At 42.5% G+C, this 17314-nt stretch overlaps 1 protein-coding gene across 1 annotated transcript in view; it reads left to right on the top strand.

Moving 5' to 3' along the window:
- The window catches only part of EPHA10 (EPH receptor A10), a 978906-nt gene that overhangs the window by 924294 nt on the left and 37298 nt on the right, over positions 1 to 17314 (top strand). Inside the window, exons 13-15 of the mRNA XM_063954339.1 lie at positions 8471 to 8689; positions 9003 to 9152; positions 9892 to 10085. Of these exons, the coding sequence (XP_063810409.1) occupies positions 8471 to 8689; positions 9003 to 9152; positions 9892 to 10085 (563 nt within the window). The remainder of the gene's footprint in view (positions 1 to 8470; positions 8690 to 9002; positions 9153 to 9891; positions 10086 to 17314) is intronic.

Here is a 17314-nt window from a genome sequence, read left to right on the forward strand (position 1 = left end):
GTTCTATGTGTCTAACATCTGCCTTCTCTTTTATCTGCTTCGTCATTGGACTAGTTAACAAAACTGAGCTCACAGTGCCTGGAGGCGAGGTTATAGAGGAGGCCCCGCAATGCATTCTGGGACAGTCTAAAGCTTTAGCCTATTGGTGCCTCTCGATAAAGATCCATCTCTACACCCCGATGTATTCCCTGTAGAACCCAGTGTACCTCGCAAAAAGAGATCTAACCATGGTAATTCTACCATAAATCTCTATATTTTATTTACTTTTCTGTATTTTGTTTATTTTCTGTGACATCAATATATTTTTCTTTATCCTGTGTGAAGCATGAGCAATACATATAGGCTCACATCTTTTATACTATCCTGTTTTTTATCCTAGAAAAATACATCAAGGACAGGTGACTGCTTAAAACACTACAGCTTGAAGTGCTGATATTTGTTCTTTGCTACAGTTTGTTGCATTATTTCATTTCTAGATAGGAAATTAAAATTCCCTCCCCTTCAGCACTTACATAGCACATGAAAACGATGTTCCACAATAGCGTAATTGTGCCTGGGAAAACATAAAAGGTGTAAAGAAAATAAAAGGATGGAGAGTGGAAAACAAAAGTAAGACATCAGAGAATTTTGTCTGAGCTGATTATAATGGAACAGAGTTTTTACAAGACAACACAAATTAGCATGCAAGCTTCTGGGTGCATGATTGTGCAGGCAACACATTTATATCAGCATAAATGTTGTCTACAAAGTCCTGCGTATGATGTTTCAATGATGTGTTTAACTGATTGGAGACCTGACAGAAATAATACATTCTACACCATGTACAGTATTTCAGAAATAATGCTTTTGATTGTCACCAATCTGCCTGCACATATCAATTGCCTGTCCCCCGCTGCTGGGAGATGCCGCTATTAATCAAAAGTGCACCTACTGTACTGTATGTTTGTGGAGAGGTGCTTAATATTTGAAGAGGTGCACTATGACACAGGATATACTGTACATCACATAAAAGTACAGCTTTGTATCACATTAGGGCCTATTCATCACTACTCCTTTTTTTGGTTGCAATCTTTTCATGTCCAATTGTAAATTCCAAGTAACATACCCATTCATTAAGCATGGAGATATCACTGATATCACAGATATTCTCCACTGCTAGTGGCCATCGTCCTCATACTTTAGAAATTATGCCATTTATCAAGTTCCAAAAAAGCATTATTTTTTTGCATAACTTTTGTGTGTAACTGTATGCCATCTTGAGAGGGCACACAGTAACCGAAAGACTTCTCAAGCTGCTCTTTACATGCCAGCTTGTTCAGGAGAGGGGTCCCTCTCCACTCTATCTCCACTGTGTCCAGCTCTCCGGCTCCACCTCCTTTCCTCCTCTGCCGCCACTTGACCCGTTAGTCCAAGGCTCTCTGATACTTGCCTCTGAGTCCATGTGTCTATCTCACCCTAACAATATAGCTGTATAATGTCTGCATCTGTAGATTAGATCTCGGCATCCCCAGTCTATACGTCCTCCACCTCCCAGTCTACCAGGCTGGCTGCTACTGACACCAGCAACTTGCTATTTTCAATTGTCTCTATGGAGAGAAGACTATGGGGGTTATTTCAGTTTGTTAGCAAACCAAAAAAGCAAGCAACAGGGCACAACTATAGGTGGGGCAGATGTAACATGTGCAGGGAGATTTAGATTTAGGTGTATTATATGGGCCCTCATTCCGAGTTGTTCGCTCGTTCTTTTCCTTCGCATCGGTGCGATTTTCCGCTAACTGCACATGCGCAATGTTTGCTCTGCGGCTGCGCCAAGTAAATTTGCTAAGAAGTTTGGTATTTTACTCACGGCATTACAAGGTTTTTTCTTCATTCTGCTGATCGTTGTGTGATTGACAGGAAGTGGGTGTTTCTGGGCGGAAACTGGCCGTTTTATGGGAGTGTGTGAAAAAACGCTGCCGTTTCTGGGAAAAACTCGGGAGTGGCTGGAGAAACGGGGGAGTGTCTGGGCGAACGCTGGGTGTGTTTGTGACGTCAAACCAGGAACGACAAGCACTGAACTGATCGCAGTGGCAGAGTAAGTCTCGAGCTACTCAGAAACTGCGAAGTAAAATCTTTTCGCAATATTGCGAATACTTCGTTCGCAATTCAGCTAAGCTAAGATTCACTCCCAGAGGGCAGTGGCTTAGCGTGTGCACTGCTGCGAAAAGCGGCTAGCGAGCGAACAACTCGGAATGAGGGCCATTGTTTCTGTGCATGGTAAATACTGGCTGCCTAATTTTTACACTGCAATTTAGGTTTCATTTTGAACATACCCCACCCAAATCTAACTCTCTCTGCACCACAAGTTACATCTGCCCCACCTGTAGTGCTAAATGGTTTTGCCTAGTTGCTTGCTTTTTTGGTTTGCTAACAAACCTGAACAAGGCCCTATGATCTGTGGTAATCAGCTGCAGCCATGTGAGTAATGTGAGGTGTCCATACATTCAGTGCTGAACCCTCCTTTTCTCACTGTCCGAACATTCAGTGCTGAACCCTCCTTTCTCACGGTCCATATAAACAGTGCTGAGCCATCTCTTCTCAACTCTACTGAACCAGATCTCATCACTCTCTATATACTCAGTGCTGAAACCATCATCACTCCAGTTATTGTCCGTAAACTACTATCACTCCAGTCATTGGGGGTAATTTTGACCTAGGGTGCATTTTTTGCATTCCTTGTGTGTATGCAGGTGTGCGATCACTTGTGCTGGAGAGCTGCACAAACAGCAGTTTCTCTGTCTCTGCACAGCCCAGGACTTACTCAGCCGCTGCAATGATCGGGATCGGAGCACACTTCAGAAATCCTCCCACAAAACGCCGGGTCCCTCCTGCATTTTTCCGGACACTCTCTAGAATCGGTCAGTAGCCACCCACAAATGCCCCCTTCCTGTCATTCTCCTTGCGATCGCCGGTGCATGTGGAATTTTCGCACCATCCCGTCACTGAATGGCGATCCACGTTACTGCGGACCGTCGTGCCTGCGCATTGCGGTGCATACACATGCGCAGTGCAGAACCTGATCACAGCCTGTGAGAAAACGCACAGCAGCAATCAGGTCTGAATCGGCCCCATTGTCTTATAGTGTACTCAGTTCTGGACCCTCCTCTCCTGACCAGGACTCTGACCTTTCCCCATAACATCCTGTGCAGGTGTTCTCCAATCTTCTCTTGCTATACGTACTTAGATGCCCATTGACACTTACCTTTGTAAGAATATTAGTACTAAGCCCTCCGTCCAGTCCCTCTGGTCACCCTTAACTGCTATTTTCTATTTGCTGTGATGTTTTTTTCCCAATTCCTCCTGGTAGTTTCTATCTCAATTCCAAAAAGAAAGAGGAACAGTTAACACCAGACATGCTATAGTCTTTGGTATAGAATACATTTTTATTTCTGATTTTAACACTTAGGGCCTTATTCAGTAAGAATCGGAGATGCAATGCAATTGCATTCTCCTCCAATCCATGGGCCACATCTGTCATGAGCCACTGCTGTGGCTCATTCCTGTTTGCATTCTGTTTATGTATTTTATGTTATATTTCTGTTTGCATGCCAGGTTTTCTCATGCACTTGTTTAGAGTACTGTTGCGGGCCACCCATGGTGAGTCTGTGTAACTGCAGCCTATCTCTTGTATGTGTGGCCTGTGCAGCCTCACCTGTCAGATAATTAGGCCATTATGTAGTGAGTCTGTGTAACTGCAGCCTGTATCTTGTATGTGTGGCCTGTGCTGTCTCACCTGTCAGTTAAGTAGGCCATTACCTTGTGTCTGGCTTCTGGCCATCCTGATTGGGGCGTGCTTCCTTTATTACCCAGCTTGCCTTTCACCTGACGCCAGTGATAAATACACATTTACTGTTTGTACATGTGTCCAGGCCCAGTCCTATGGTGGAATCTTGTACTTGTCAGCTCGAGAGAGATCCTGTCTATCTGTGTTGTTCCCGTGACCAGGAGACCCTGCTTGATTGATAACCTGACCAGATCCAAGCCAGCCTTGTATTCAGGTTTTTGCTAAGCAGTGTGTGGAGTTCCACACAGACACAGTCTTGCTTATATCTCTGTATTATTACATCTTAGAGCATTCAGTGAGAACCTGTCAGCTTGTATTAGATCCTGTCTGCTTGTGTAGAACCCGTGACCCGGAGACCTTGCCAGTTTGATCACCTGACCAGAACCAGCTAGCTCTGTGCTCAGGATTTTGTGGAGTTCCCACACAGACACTGCTTGACTGTATTTCTGTATTATGACATCTTCTAGCATTGTTGCTTTCACAGTTTATTAAGTCACTTATAACATCTTCTTGCATTATTGCATTCACAATCACTTATACAGTATATTCAATGTCTTAGATTTCAATACTCTGTGCCTTGGTTCCTATGTTGGGATTTCGGTGGCCACGCCGCATATAATCTTTTAATTGTCCTGTCTGTATTCTTTCCCATTGGTAGTCTCATTAGTCTTAGCTAGTTTTCCCCTTATTCAGTCTCGGTTGGTGCCTTGTTACCTTGTAAGACCTGGGGGCATAGGAGTCTGGGAGGACATAATTTGTCCATTCAAACGCGGCTGCTAAAGGAGAAGACTAGCTCTGCAGGTGCCAACCAACTACTGGGAGAAATAACGGAGTTAGGGCTAGAGTCGGTGTTTCAGCTGTTTCCCTTTCCCAGCTGCAGCTCACACGTCAGGACCAGGAACTCCACAGTTGCCACCCGTACTCCCGAGTTCCGGGCACTCCGTTCGTAACAACATCGCATTGATGTGAACGCCTCTGACTGATTGACGGGCAGAGGCATTTGCGGGACAGTTGGGAGCTGTGACTCAGCATAGTGGGGGTGGGGTCGTGAAAACAGGGGTGGGTCTGGGCTGTTTTTGGTAGGACCACGTGACGTCACACGCGGCCACTACGACGGGGCTGTGGAGGCAGGAGGGCTCCCCTTATTCAGTGAGGCAATTGCATTGCGATTGCATCGCTGGCCGCCATTAGCATGCTGGGTGGCCTTGGCCGGTGCTGGGCACCCCCCAGCATGTGATTGCAACAGTTGCAGTTTTGCTAATTTAGCAAAACTGCAACTGATCCTGAATATGGTCTTCAGTCGTTTTTACAAATCTGATGTATCATGAACACTAATGTGACAGATGACAATTCTACTGTTGGATAGATAATCATGCTGGCTACTTTTTTCTTTGTCTTTCAAGCAAATAGGCTAAGGTCACATCTGCAAAATATCACTCAAGCAAGTTATATTGGTATAGGTACTTTCTAAAGTTGATTACTTGTGTCAGTGTTTAACTTTCAGTTTGTGGCATAGTTATGTTCTCTAAGTAGTGTTATATGCCATGGCTTGACAAATTCCCAGGCACCAGGTTTCCATGAGGCCTAAACATTGAGCCCAGGGGCCTAAATCTTTGAGAACCCTGTGTGAATCTATATAGTTGTCTTTCTCCTCTGAGTGCCCCATGATCTGGTGTATGTGGCAGAAAGCAGATACTGGCATTTACTGTAATTGAAGTACCAGAATGCTGTACATAGCATCCTGCACTCTGTAGCATTGCAAGTAAGCTCAAAGAGTCAGAAAAAGGATCATAGATTAGTTTGTTTCTGATCAAGCAGCCTTGGGCTCCATGGTGACATGAAAGTACTGAGAGTTTAACTGATGTATGATTAGCGCATCTCTGAGTAAAAACTGTATGTAAGATCAGTATTGCAAGAGAAGACTTAATGCTGGAGGGAGTTAATAATGGCAGTTATGGTTTAATGAGGAATGGTTTATAGTAATTCATCATGTGGAGTAAAATAACGATCAGTGCAGTGTTTGTGGTTACTGATGAACAGAGCAGCATTACATAAAACAAATATAACCATGTCCTGTTGGTTGAGGGGAATTTTCTGTATGGGGTGTATTGTTTTTGCTGATGTTCACCTAATGTAATGGTGTTGGGAGCAGTCGTACCCTATACCGGCTTCCCATCCAGATCCAGCTCAACAAGAGTTTAACTCACAAGCATACTATAGGTGTCAGGATGGGAGGGGGCAAGGGGTCGACTCGCCCCCCCCAAAATAAATAAATAAATAAATAATAACAAAAAAATAAAAAAATAAAAAATAATAACAATAAAATAAAACTGGGTCTAGGGTGTGTGGCTAGTTACTGTGGGCTGGTCTCTTCTCTAGGACCAGCCCTGCACCCTTCTCACCTGCCAATTCACATGTTCTAGCATTCTTCCCCCTGAGCTTCCCCCCCCCCCCCGATATATATATATATATATATATATATATATATATCTCCATGTAAAACCCTGGCACTCCAGTCTCCTCTATTCACTTGCTCTGGTGCCCTCCTGGATGGTGCTAGCCCCCAATAGTATATTCTCCAGTATGCAGGCGGCACTCAGAGATTGGTCACAAAGTAAAAGCAAAACCCTTCAGGGTGTGTTTATTAATGTGACGATTCAGGGACTTATCCCCTTCTTCATCCTTCTTCATCTGATAAGTCCCCGAAACGTCACACTAATAAACACACCCTGAGGGGTTTTGGCTTTCACCTTGTGACCAGTCTCTGAGTGCCCCCCTGCATATCGGACTATATACAGTATATATATATTTATATATATAAATATAATCATGTAGGTTGTGTGTTAGGTAATTCTAGCTGCTCCTGGAAGGGCATCATTCAGTGATTATGAGGGCCAAAATGGAATTATATCTTGTCCCCCAACCTAAAAACATTGTGGCACCCCTTCCAGAATACAAAGGCAGTGTAATCCAAGGAATAGATGAAACACCCGGAGATTACAATAATAATTAGGTTGTTTATTTAGTCTCAAGCTATGCATATATAAACCAATATGTTTATTGCAATACCAAGGAGTATATATATATATATATATATATATACTGTTAAAAATGATAAAGTACACAAAATAAGGGCCCTCATTCCGAGTTGATCACATGCTGCCAATTTTTGCAGCGCAGTGATCAGGTTACTACTGCGCATGCATATGCACCACAATACGCACCACAATACGCACGCGTGTCGTACGGGTAAAAATAGCATTGTTGCTGTGCAATGCTTCTAGCGACGATTCTATTCGCACAGCCGTTCGCAAGGAGATTAACAGAAAGAGGGCGTTTGGGTGTCAACTGACCGTTTTCTGGGAGTGGTTGGAAAAACGCAGGCGTGTCCAGGCGTTTGCAGGATGGGTGTCTGACGTCAATTCTGGGACCGGACAGGCTGAAGTGATGGCAAGGGCTGAGTAAGTTCAGACCCACTCAGAAACTGCAAAAAAAAAAATTTGTCCCGCTCGGCTGCACATGTGATCGCACACTTGCAAAGCGAAAATACACTCCCGGTGGGCGGCGACTATATGTTTGCACAGCTGCAAAAAGTAGCAAGCGAGCGATCAACTCGGAATGAGGGCCTCTATGTGAATAAGATGCACATGCAGACTGATTAAAATGATATGCGGCATGCCTATATTGTATGTGTGACTGCTGCTGTGTCTGCTTACAAAATGCTATGTTACAGTGTTTTCCAGGACAATAACATAAGCATATTGCATATCATTTTAATCAGCAGAGTCTGCTTGTGCATCTTATTCACATTTTGAGGCACATAAAATGCATAGGCACAAGTAGAAGGTACAAGTAGGCAGTGTCGGACTGGAGCATGTAGGGCCCACTGGGGAAATGCAGTGGTAGGGGCCCATGTTTAGGGGTGTGGCCAGTCTCTAGAGGGGGTGTGCCCGGCTGTCACATTGGTTTGCCTAACCATTTTGCTTGAGTTGGTCCCCTAGATAAATATATACAGTAAATACTGTAGTGCATGCATGATAATGTACTAGATTAGTAACAGCAGTCTGGAACCTGATCCCTAGAGGAGGGGCTGGGTCCCCAGCCAGTAGGGCCCACCGGTGGTTTCCCTGTACCCCTGTAGGCCAATCCAACCCTGCAAAGTAGGTACAAGTAGCTTATTAACATGACTGCAGCAACGATAAAGTAGGATACATCTGTACTTACCGAATGATGGAAAACCACATACTGTAACTGTGGACAAATTAAAAATTGTTATGTAAGAATTAACAAGTGATGGAGTTAAATTGGGATTTTTTTTATTTTTATTAAAATTGACTAGAAGTGTTCTGTAAGTATACAATGCTCCATTATTCACTTAACTATTAAGTCATAATTTTCATCACTTGTGAGACTTTTTTGCAAAACAACTTTCGCATACTGATAATCTTGTTATTAAGGTTTTTAATTTGAGGGTACAGATTAAATATCTCTATAAAAATAAAAATCTAAGTATTTGCTATATCTTAAAATGGATGTTAGGTCAGCATACAATGTTTTTGTGTGAATATGTTATTGTATAATATTCTCAGTATAACAATATGAATATGCGAATGAAATTCATGTTACATGACTGTTGTGTTTCTGCAGAAACATGAGGGGCAATTTACAGTACCTCAGCTGGTGGGGATGCTGAGTGGTATAGCCTCAGGGATGAAGTACCTAACAGAGATGAGCTATATCCACAAGTGCCTTGCTGCACACAAAGTCCTTGTCAACTCTAACCTGGTTTGCAAGATATCTGGATTTCGACAAATTCAAGATGATAAACTTGACACTGTATTTACCACCATGATGCGGAATTCAAATGTAAGGCAAATTGAAGTTAAATACATTCACCATTAATATAGGTTATAACAATATTAAGTGACATAGCTAAGTATTCCAGGTCCCAGAGAAAACTGGACTCCCCTCACATGCTCCCACTGCAACTACTTCTGCTGTTATCAACACCTACCTGTCTAAACACTCAACATTTTCTTTGCCTTTGCTGATATGCTTCTGGTTCTACTGTATCTTGGAAGAAAATAGTTTTTTTTTTATTACCCATTGTTGTCCTTTTTCAGTTATGCTGATGTCTATATTGTGAGCTGAAAATAACATCTATATTACTTAATTTCAGAATGGAAAGAGCACAGTTTTATGGAGTGCCCCAGAAGGTATCCAGTACCACCGTTATAGCACTGCCAGTGATGTCTGGAGCTTTGGTATAGTTATGTGGGAGGTCATGTCTTATGGTGAAAGACCTTACTGGGACATGTCCAATCAAGATGTGAGTTATATAATTACCATTAATGATTAGGAGTTTAACATTATTACATGCAGTTTGATTGAAATTCAAGTCATCGTCCTGCAATCACTTATTCATTTTAAATGGTGATGACAGTAAAGCATTACATTAATGTCCAATCCACTGCCAATTCATAACCATCAATTTATTTATTACAATGTTTACTATGCTCTACTTGAATACTTCTTGATTTAAAACATAAATGAATAATGAGGAGGAAATATTACTACTATTTTATTACATGTCACTTTTCTGTTTATTTTTATCATTGTTTGCAGTGTATTTAGAAATGCATTTTTCCATGAAAATGCAGCTGAAAGATGCAAACTGCACCGCGACCTCATAGATTATAGCACTGTGGGCAATCCTATGGGACCCCCTCCCCCCCCCCCTTCCATGTATATGTGGCATCTGCATCCCTCTATCTCATTTAATAATCCTCTTCCACAAAATGAAATCTTATTTCACCACTTTAATGCAATATTAGACAACTCTGGTATATCGGCAGAATTGCACTTGGTTCATTCAAAACCTCAAATTGACTGATGTCAATATTTTTACACACACTGATTCCACCACTTATGTGTGGTCCTGCATAAAGGAGCATTTGTGCTGTTGTTTTACATTGTTATTTGTTAGTAACTGTTAGCACACACACACACACACACACACACACACACACACACACACACACTTTATCTTCTGTGTTTTACAATCCTAGGTCATCAAGGCCATAGAAGATGGTTTCCGACTTCCAGCACCAATAAACTGTCCACCTGCTCTCCATCAGTTGATGTTAGACTGTTGGCAAAAGGACAGGAATGAGAGACCAAAATTTACTCACATACACAACATATTAACCAAGCATGGGCAAAGCCCTGAAAAAAACAAGTCTGCAACCTCCACAGCAACAAGGCGAGTAGTTTCTTCTTCCAATTTACACAGATGATGAGTGGATAACACATTATTATAGACTTGCTGTTTGTAGCCATGACTGGTAATAAAAAATGAGCAAGTATTGTCACTAGAATGAATCTTAATCGTGACCTGATCTTGCAACTAATAGAGCATATAAAATATAAAAGAACTGCTATATATCGTAAAGCATTGAACAATTTTGTTCACTCCTTTTAAATGGCTGCATGATAGGGGCATGAATGACAGGACAAATGACGCATTAGTCTTCCTACTCATATCCACCTCCACAGCATCACACAGCCTTGATTTTTGGCTGGGCTCTGAGACTGAGGAAGGACCCTTGGAAAAATGTCTACATTAAACTACCCTTGACTCCAGAAGGGGCATGGTGAAAATGCCATTGCTCCCTAAGTTGTAGTGGCAGTGCAGCATTAAATTCTGCAAGAAAAATTAGGCCTTGTTTTTGGTAAAATGAATACAGAGTACTACCATTACTTTTATTTTTTTAGAAATAACAAAGAGTAACAGGTGCTGTAGTGTTTGTTAATGTATGTTCTTGACCATCTGTTTACTATCACACCTATAGATAGAGATAGATTTGGATCCCATGAAGATACAGACAGATATTTGGATCTATGAACCCAACTTGCATTTTGTGTACCAGCAACATTACAAAAATGTCCTGGGACTTTATTACCACTATTAAAAAATTGTCCTATTCCAGGTTGGTGTACTTTTTACAGAGAGAACATCTCCACAGGTTCAGTATTTTCCTGATTTACAATTTTTTTAGCCCACTCTTGTTCGTTGTAATCTATCGAACAACAGAAAAATAGCAGTGACCAACATAAGGGTAAGGGACAGTGTGTCGAGTCAGTGGTGTTTGGGATTTGAGAATTGTCCAACTTATCTTTAGGTTTTACACCAAGCAGGTGTGAGGCTGCCTCACTGAAGATCCCGCTCTGTGTTCCAGCTGGAACCAGCCCCTAACTCCCTGACTCTAGCTACTGCTAGGCCCTGCCCCTTCCTCTCACACAGGTCTTGCACACAGACTGGACACTGCTCTCTCATTACAAGGTGGCAACAATGACAGCGGACGGGGCTGCTCTCTCCATGATAATGCTTCAATCCAGACAGAGAAGAGTATAGTGTGTTGGGTGGAGTATGCAGCAGTCCACTGGAACTGTGCAGAGATGAAGCCTGCAATGATGCTGCCAGCTCAACCAGTGTTAGACACTAAGCCTGCGCTGGCCTTCATGCAGCCTGATTGTCCTCCTATTCAGCAAGACAATCCTTCGTTATTAAAAAGATGCCCAATCATACTGTCTTGATGAAAAGCATCCTGACAACATGATGCTGATGTATGGGCAGTGCTAGGTTTCGGTCATGCATAGCAATTTAATTGGGGCCAAATAGCTCCATTTTTTGTTCTATCTGACCACTAACCTTATTCCATATTTTAACAAGGTCACTCTGATGTTGTATAACTACAGGTGTGCTTTAATGGGGATTTTCTTCAATAATGCCTTATTTCTAGCCACTCTCTCAAATATGCAAGTTGTATGCAGTCTCAGCCACTGAACTCTGTAGCTCCTACAAAGTGATAGTTGGCTACTCGGTGGCTTCAATAACAAGTCTCCTTCTTGCTCTGATGCTAAGTTTTGAGGGACAGCATTGTCTAGGCAGTTCCTGGGTGGTATCAGGCAGTGTCTAATTCCTCATAATCGATTCACTGGTGCTCATTGAGATTTCCAAGATTTGAATATTATTGTTGCCTTTTCCTATCTGGTGCATTTTTTTAGCTTTAAGTTTATTTTTTTCTTAGAATGCTCTTTGCTCTTTATTTTCACAGTATAACCAAAGTTATTTGAATTAAGGGGTCTTGTATGCATAAAAGCTGTCATTTGTAAAGTTTCACAGGATGATGCTAATTAAAAGTCAAGTGTTAAGGGCCCCATACACTACTGCGACATGTCCATCTGACATGTCGCATGCAATCGCTGGCGATTACCACGGCAGCCTCCCGGGCGCAGGATCGCCCAAGATACATCGTATGCTGTCCTTTTGCATACAATGTATCTTGGGCGATCCTGGGTGATCCCAGCCACTCCTGCGGGGTCGGACCAGATTGAATGTGCAGCACATTCAATCTGGAGGATCCAATACGATGCTCACGGGGCCACGCATCGGATCAGAATTGGACTGAAATCGGGCATAATCGTTCTAGTGTATGGGGCCCTTTAGGTCTGTGTAAATTTGGAGTGTCAACAAAAAAAAATCTGCAGACAACTAATGTATTTTTAGTTTGAAATTTTTCTTTAAGAGTCTACTGTTTGCTATAAAAATACTGTCTCAAACAATCTGTAAAGTAATTTGTAATAAAGACAAATCTGTTTTTAGGGGGTTGAGTACTTTTGACACATGTACCTGATAATTCCTCTAATAAGCATAACCGCATCTCCATGCACAAACCTGTGTTCACTGTTTTGAGATCCTGGCAGTCGAGATCCCAGCGGTCAGGAGACCGATGCCATCATCCCGACAGCTGTGATCCCAGTGGAGAGCGCGTGTTTCTTCGTGGGCTCACTGCACTCACCATGCTTCGGGCCGGGTGGCGAGCTTTGGTCACCACAGGTTTCTATTCCCCCTCGGGTGGTGGATTGGACCACCACCCAAGTGGAGAAACTAGCCGGCGGTCGGGACTCTGACCACTGGTATTCCAGGTGGTGTCGGGATTCCAATGTTGGTATCCTGACTGCCAGAATCCCGACCAGTAGTCAATTGACTGCCTCCCATACATAGATTAGCATATGTTAATGTATTTTCAGTTGACGATTCTTATATGAAATTAAATTTGACACTTATTCAGATACCCACAAATAAACACAAAGAGAATTGAATTTGGTGAAAATGTTCTCCCAATTTATAAAAAAAAAAAAAATTGGAAAAGGGAATGAAGAGTGAAAGGTAAAAATTAATGCGTACATCAATCAGCGGGACTGATAACTGAACACCAGACACATGTACTCTACAACAACCTTCTGTGCTACATGTATCCACTGATGATGATACTCATCCGCAAATGCAAGGTAACTTACAGTTGCTGCTTCCCACCACCGAACTTAAACACCCACAAAACAGCCCAACCGCAGAACAACCACATACATACCTTATACTAGAACACACCTTGTGGCCCCAAAATAAGGGAAGGGTGGATCGCCAAAAGAGAGAAAAGGTGCAAACAAAGTAAACATCCATCAGCTGCACTGATGACTGAACACAAGGCCACCAAGCATTAGCACATTACCACTACCACTCGCTAGTTTCCCCCCAATTTGATTGTGACACTAGCTCATCAAAATTGGTACATCGCAACTACTTCCTGTGCCACATGTATCCACTGACAATGATGCTTTGCTGTCAACACAAGCAACACACAATAGAACAATACAACACTGCAAACCACACAAACCCACGATGAAGCACACGACTCACAGACAAAGCCCACAACTGGAGAAGGGAACTAAACACTACAATTAGACTCCACATAATCACCCCAAGGCACTAAAAACTTCCAAACCTAGCAAGGCACCAAACTATGACCAAACAACATCTTAACAAGGTACAGTACATGACACAGCTCAGTGACCCACACACAAGAAACCAACTAAACATGTCCAATGACCACATGCTCATAGAAACAGCACACCAACAAGAATAGACACAAACCTCATGCACTCCAAGCCAGACAACAGAATGCAAAATGTTCTGGTCACACCACAGCACACACAGCCAAACACCATGCCCAAAGAAACATTAAACAGCAAGTTCTAGCAAACACACCGACTTGCAGCAAAATAGGAAACAGAAAACACACAAAAAAGCGGAGGGCAGGGGCGGGGAGGAAAGGGGGGTGAAATGAGTGATTCATCTGAAGGTTAAAAAAGTGCAAAACAGCCGTTAAGAAACACAGGAGACCACAAGCCACCATCGCTCAAGCTGCAACCATTCCCAGACAATGATTAACAGACAGATAAACCATCCCCTCACCACATAAATGAAACTAAAAGAAATGGCTAACAGTACTGAAGCCACCAGCCCACAAAAACAACATCACTAGAAAAGCTACCTCCGCCATGAGCTAATCATAAAATCACCCACACAGAAACAGATGGATCCTTAAAGCAATCACACAGAAAAAGTCAACCATTAGGGTCACAGTAACAAACCCCCACGTGATATTAATCAAAAAACCATACTAGAAGAGCCAAAGACGAGCCATGCAATTGACAGACTTCGGCAACCACCCTATCTCTACCAAACCAGCATAGGTAAAGCAAACCAGAACCAAAATATAGAAACCTGAGGAGGAGTACAGAAAGACGTGCAGATTGCCAGGGAGACTTGAGGTATGGAAAAAGTTTTAGGAAGAAAATTACTTGGGAGGCAGGAAAAGCAATAGGATTGTGTAAAGGCAAGTCAGCAGTAGCCACGGGCAAAGAAGATGGCAAAACACTGGCAGCAGAGTGACAGAGGCAAAGAACCACCAGAAATAGGGAAAAGAAGACCATAGATGCCAAAAAAAGGAAAAAGAAACAGAAAGACAGAAGAAATATCACAGACCTCCCTAACAGCACAGCCAGCGGGTACAGCAAGATAATAACATATTAAAGGGCTTGACTCAGAGTTGGCCGCAGCTGCATTCGCTCTTTTGCCTGTTGCCCTCTTGGCTACAAGAAAATGCAAATACTAGTATCAGCCCTTCCTCTGGTGTATAAGTGTGCGTCTGAATGTGCAAGGACTGAGACTCCCACTTTCATCAGCTTTGCATGCCAGTGTTTCTTAAGATGCAACATTGGTTAACCATCACTCATACCATCGACACTAGCACCAGCCCTGTGGCAGGTGCAGTTTCTCCGTCTGACTGACTTCATATCGCTGTGTGCATTGACATGTCCGTGACACTCTCATTACACGCATGTGACACAGATATTTTTTCCGTGCAATTCTAGCAATCTCCCAGTCACCACCCAGGAATATCCACCGCTTTTCCGCCACACTTCTGACACCTTTGTGTGTACACTCTGTCTGCCGTAGAGGTTTTCAGATGTTTTCACGCATGTACAGCTGCAAAAAATCACTCAACTACATGTTAATCAATAATGTGTGCAGATTGTGAGTGACTCAGAATCAGGCCAGAGGGGGGTAAAAAGAGTGGGCAAAAACAGAGCCAAAGCTGCAAATATACCGTACATAACCAAGGTAGACAACAGACCAGGCAACATAACCAGCCATGAGAGGGAGGAAAAGACACAGAAAGAGAGTGGTTACTATACACATGGGGGGTAATTCAGGCCTGATTGCTAGGGTGCATTTTTTTCATCCCTGCGATCAGGTAGTCGCCGCCTACAGGGGGAGGGGGAATTCGCTGTGTAAGTGTGCGTTCTAATTTTGTGCAGTCTCTGCGCAGATCAGGACTTACTCTTCCAGTGTGATGATCGGGACCGGAGCTGACGTCAGAAACCCTCCCTCCAAAGGCCTGGTCCCTCCTGCGTTTTTCTGGACACTCCTTAAAAAATGGTCAGTTGCCACCCACAAACACCCTCTTCCTGTCAATCTCCTTGAGATCTCCTTGTGATTTCGGATTTTTCGCACCATCCCGTCGCTGTCCGGCGCTCCCCGTTGCTGCGGTCCGTCGCGCCTGCGCATTGCGGTGCATATGCATGCGCAGTTCAGACCTGATTGACCGCTGTGCAAAAACGTGCAGCAACGATCAGGTCTGAATTAGCCCCATAGTTGGTGCAGAGGTGTCGGGGGATAATAGGAGGCATAGATTTAAATATTTAAATGAAAAGGAAAAAAAATCTGGAACATAAGACACAATGCTGAAATGAAATAAAGCCAGCATAGCAGCCATGCTTTGCGTACCACCAGCCCCCTACAGTATATTTAGCAGAATAACTATAATGGGTGCACACGTCACCATTTTATTCTATACTTACCTCTCCAGGATCCCGCATCAGCAGCAGTTGCGCTTCACAAATTGCATGGAAAATGACACAGCAGCCATTTTCCTGGCATTTTGTGCATGTGCAGTAGGAAAATCACCATGAAAACCAAGCCATTTACCCAGAGATCTGCGCATTTCCCCTCCTTCTCTTAATGCCCTGAGTATACTGTAAGGTTGGCCATTTATTTGCAATCAACTATCCAGCAAAGCACAGGAAAATCACTCTTGTGAAACAGACCTTATCACACAAGGCTGTATAACATAATTTCTTTTCACATTTCTATATACAATAGAGATTTCTGCTGACTTGTTATGTTTTACTATTACATGAAACTAGACTTGTTATTGGAACTTTTATTGACTTAATGTCTATGTGGTCTAATATTGGCATGTTGCTCTTTGCGCTGTCTTGCTCTCCTTCTGCTGCTCGATATTTTATTCATCATCAGTCAGTACATCCGCAGTGGCCCAGAGGTCTCACCGTACACAAATCCTATTCACAGCTGGAGCGTTATCAAGTTAAGTAGAGAGTGTAAGATTTCCAGAACAAGCAAGAAATGAAGTGATTATCCCTAACACTTTGCTGATGGTGCACTGATACAGTGATGGAAACACCTCTATTTCCGAAACCTTTTATTGATTATTACCCAGAAAAGAGGAAAATTACATGCATTTCTGTTTTTAGAGATATATTTAAACTACAGTGATGAGTTATTGTGGTCTTCATGCATTTTTAAAGCTTGAGTGGATTTAAATACAATGCAATTGTTCGACTACATTTTCTATGCAGCAGTATAAAGATCATTGTCAACCTCTGCAGTATTCATTAGTATAAGCCATGCATGCCAAATTATTGCATTTTATTACTATCTAATATATTCTTTCAAAGTGTTTGACCCCCAGGATTATATCACGAGAATTCATACATTTCCTGACCTACTATATCCAGCAACTAAATTATGTGATTGAAGTACTATTCAGTCTCTATATACTGTAAGCAGTAAATGTTATTAGACTTCTGCTGGGAGTGTAAGCATTATCTGGGCATTTAGGGTAGGGGAGATTAGGAATTGTACACTGTTTAAGTTAGGAAGAAGTGCATTTATGCTTTGCCACATAAACTATTAATCCATACAAAAATTTTTACACTTTATGGGGCTGGTACCAAATAAGCATAAATGACTCTAAGAAAAAAAAAAAATGGGAAAATTTGCAT

This window comes from Pseudophryne corroboree, chromosome 2 (assembly GCF_028390025.1).
Source record: "Pseudophryne corroboree isolate aPseCor3 chromosome 2, aPseCor3.hap2, whole genome shotgun sequence".
In the NCBI taxonomy this organism is placed as follows: Eukaryota; Metazoa; Chordata; class Amphibia; order Anura; family Myobatrachidae; genus Pseudophryne; species Pseudophryne corroboree.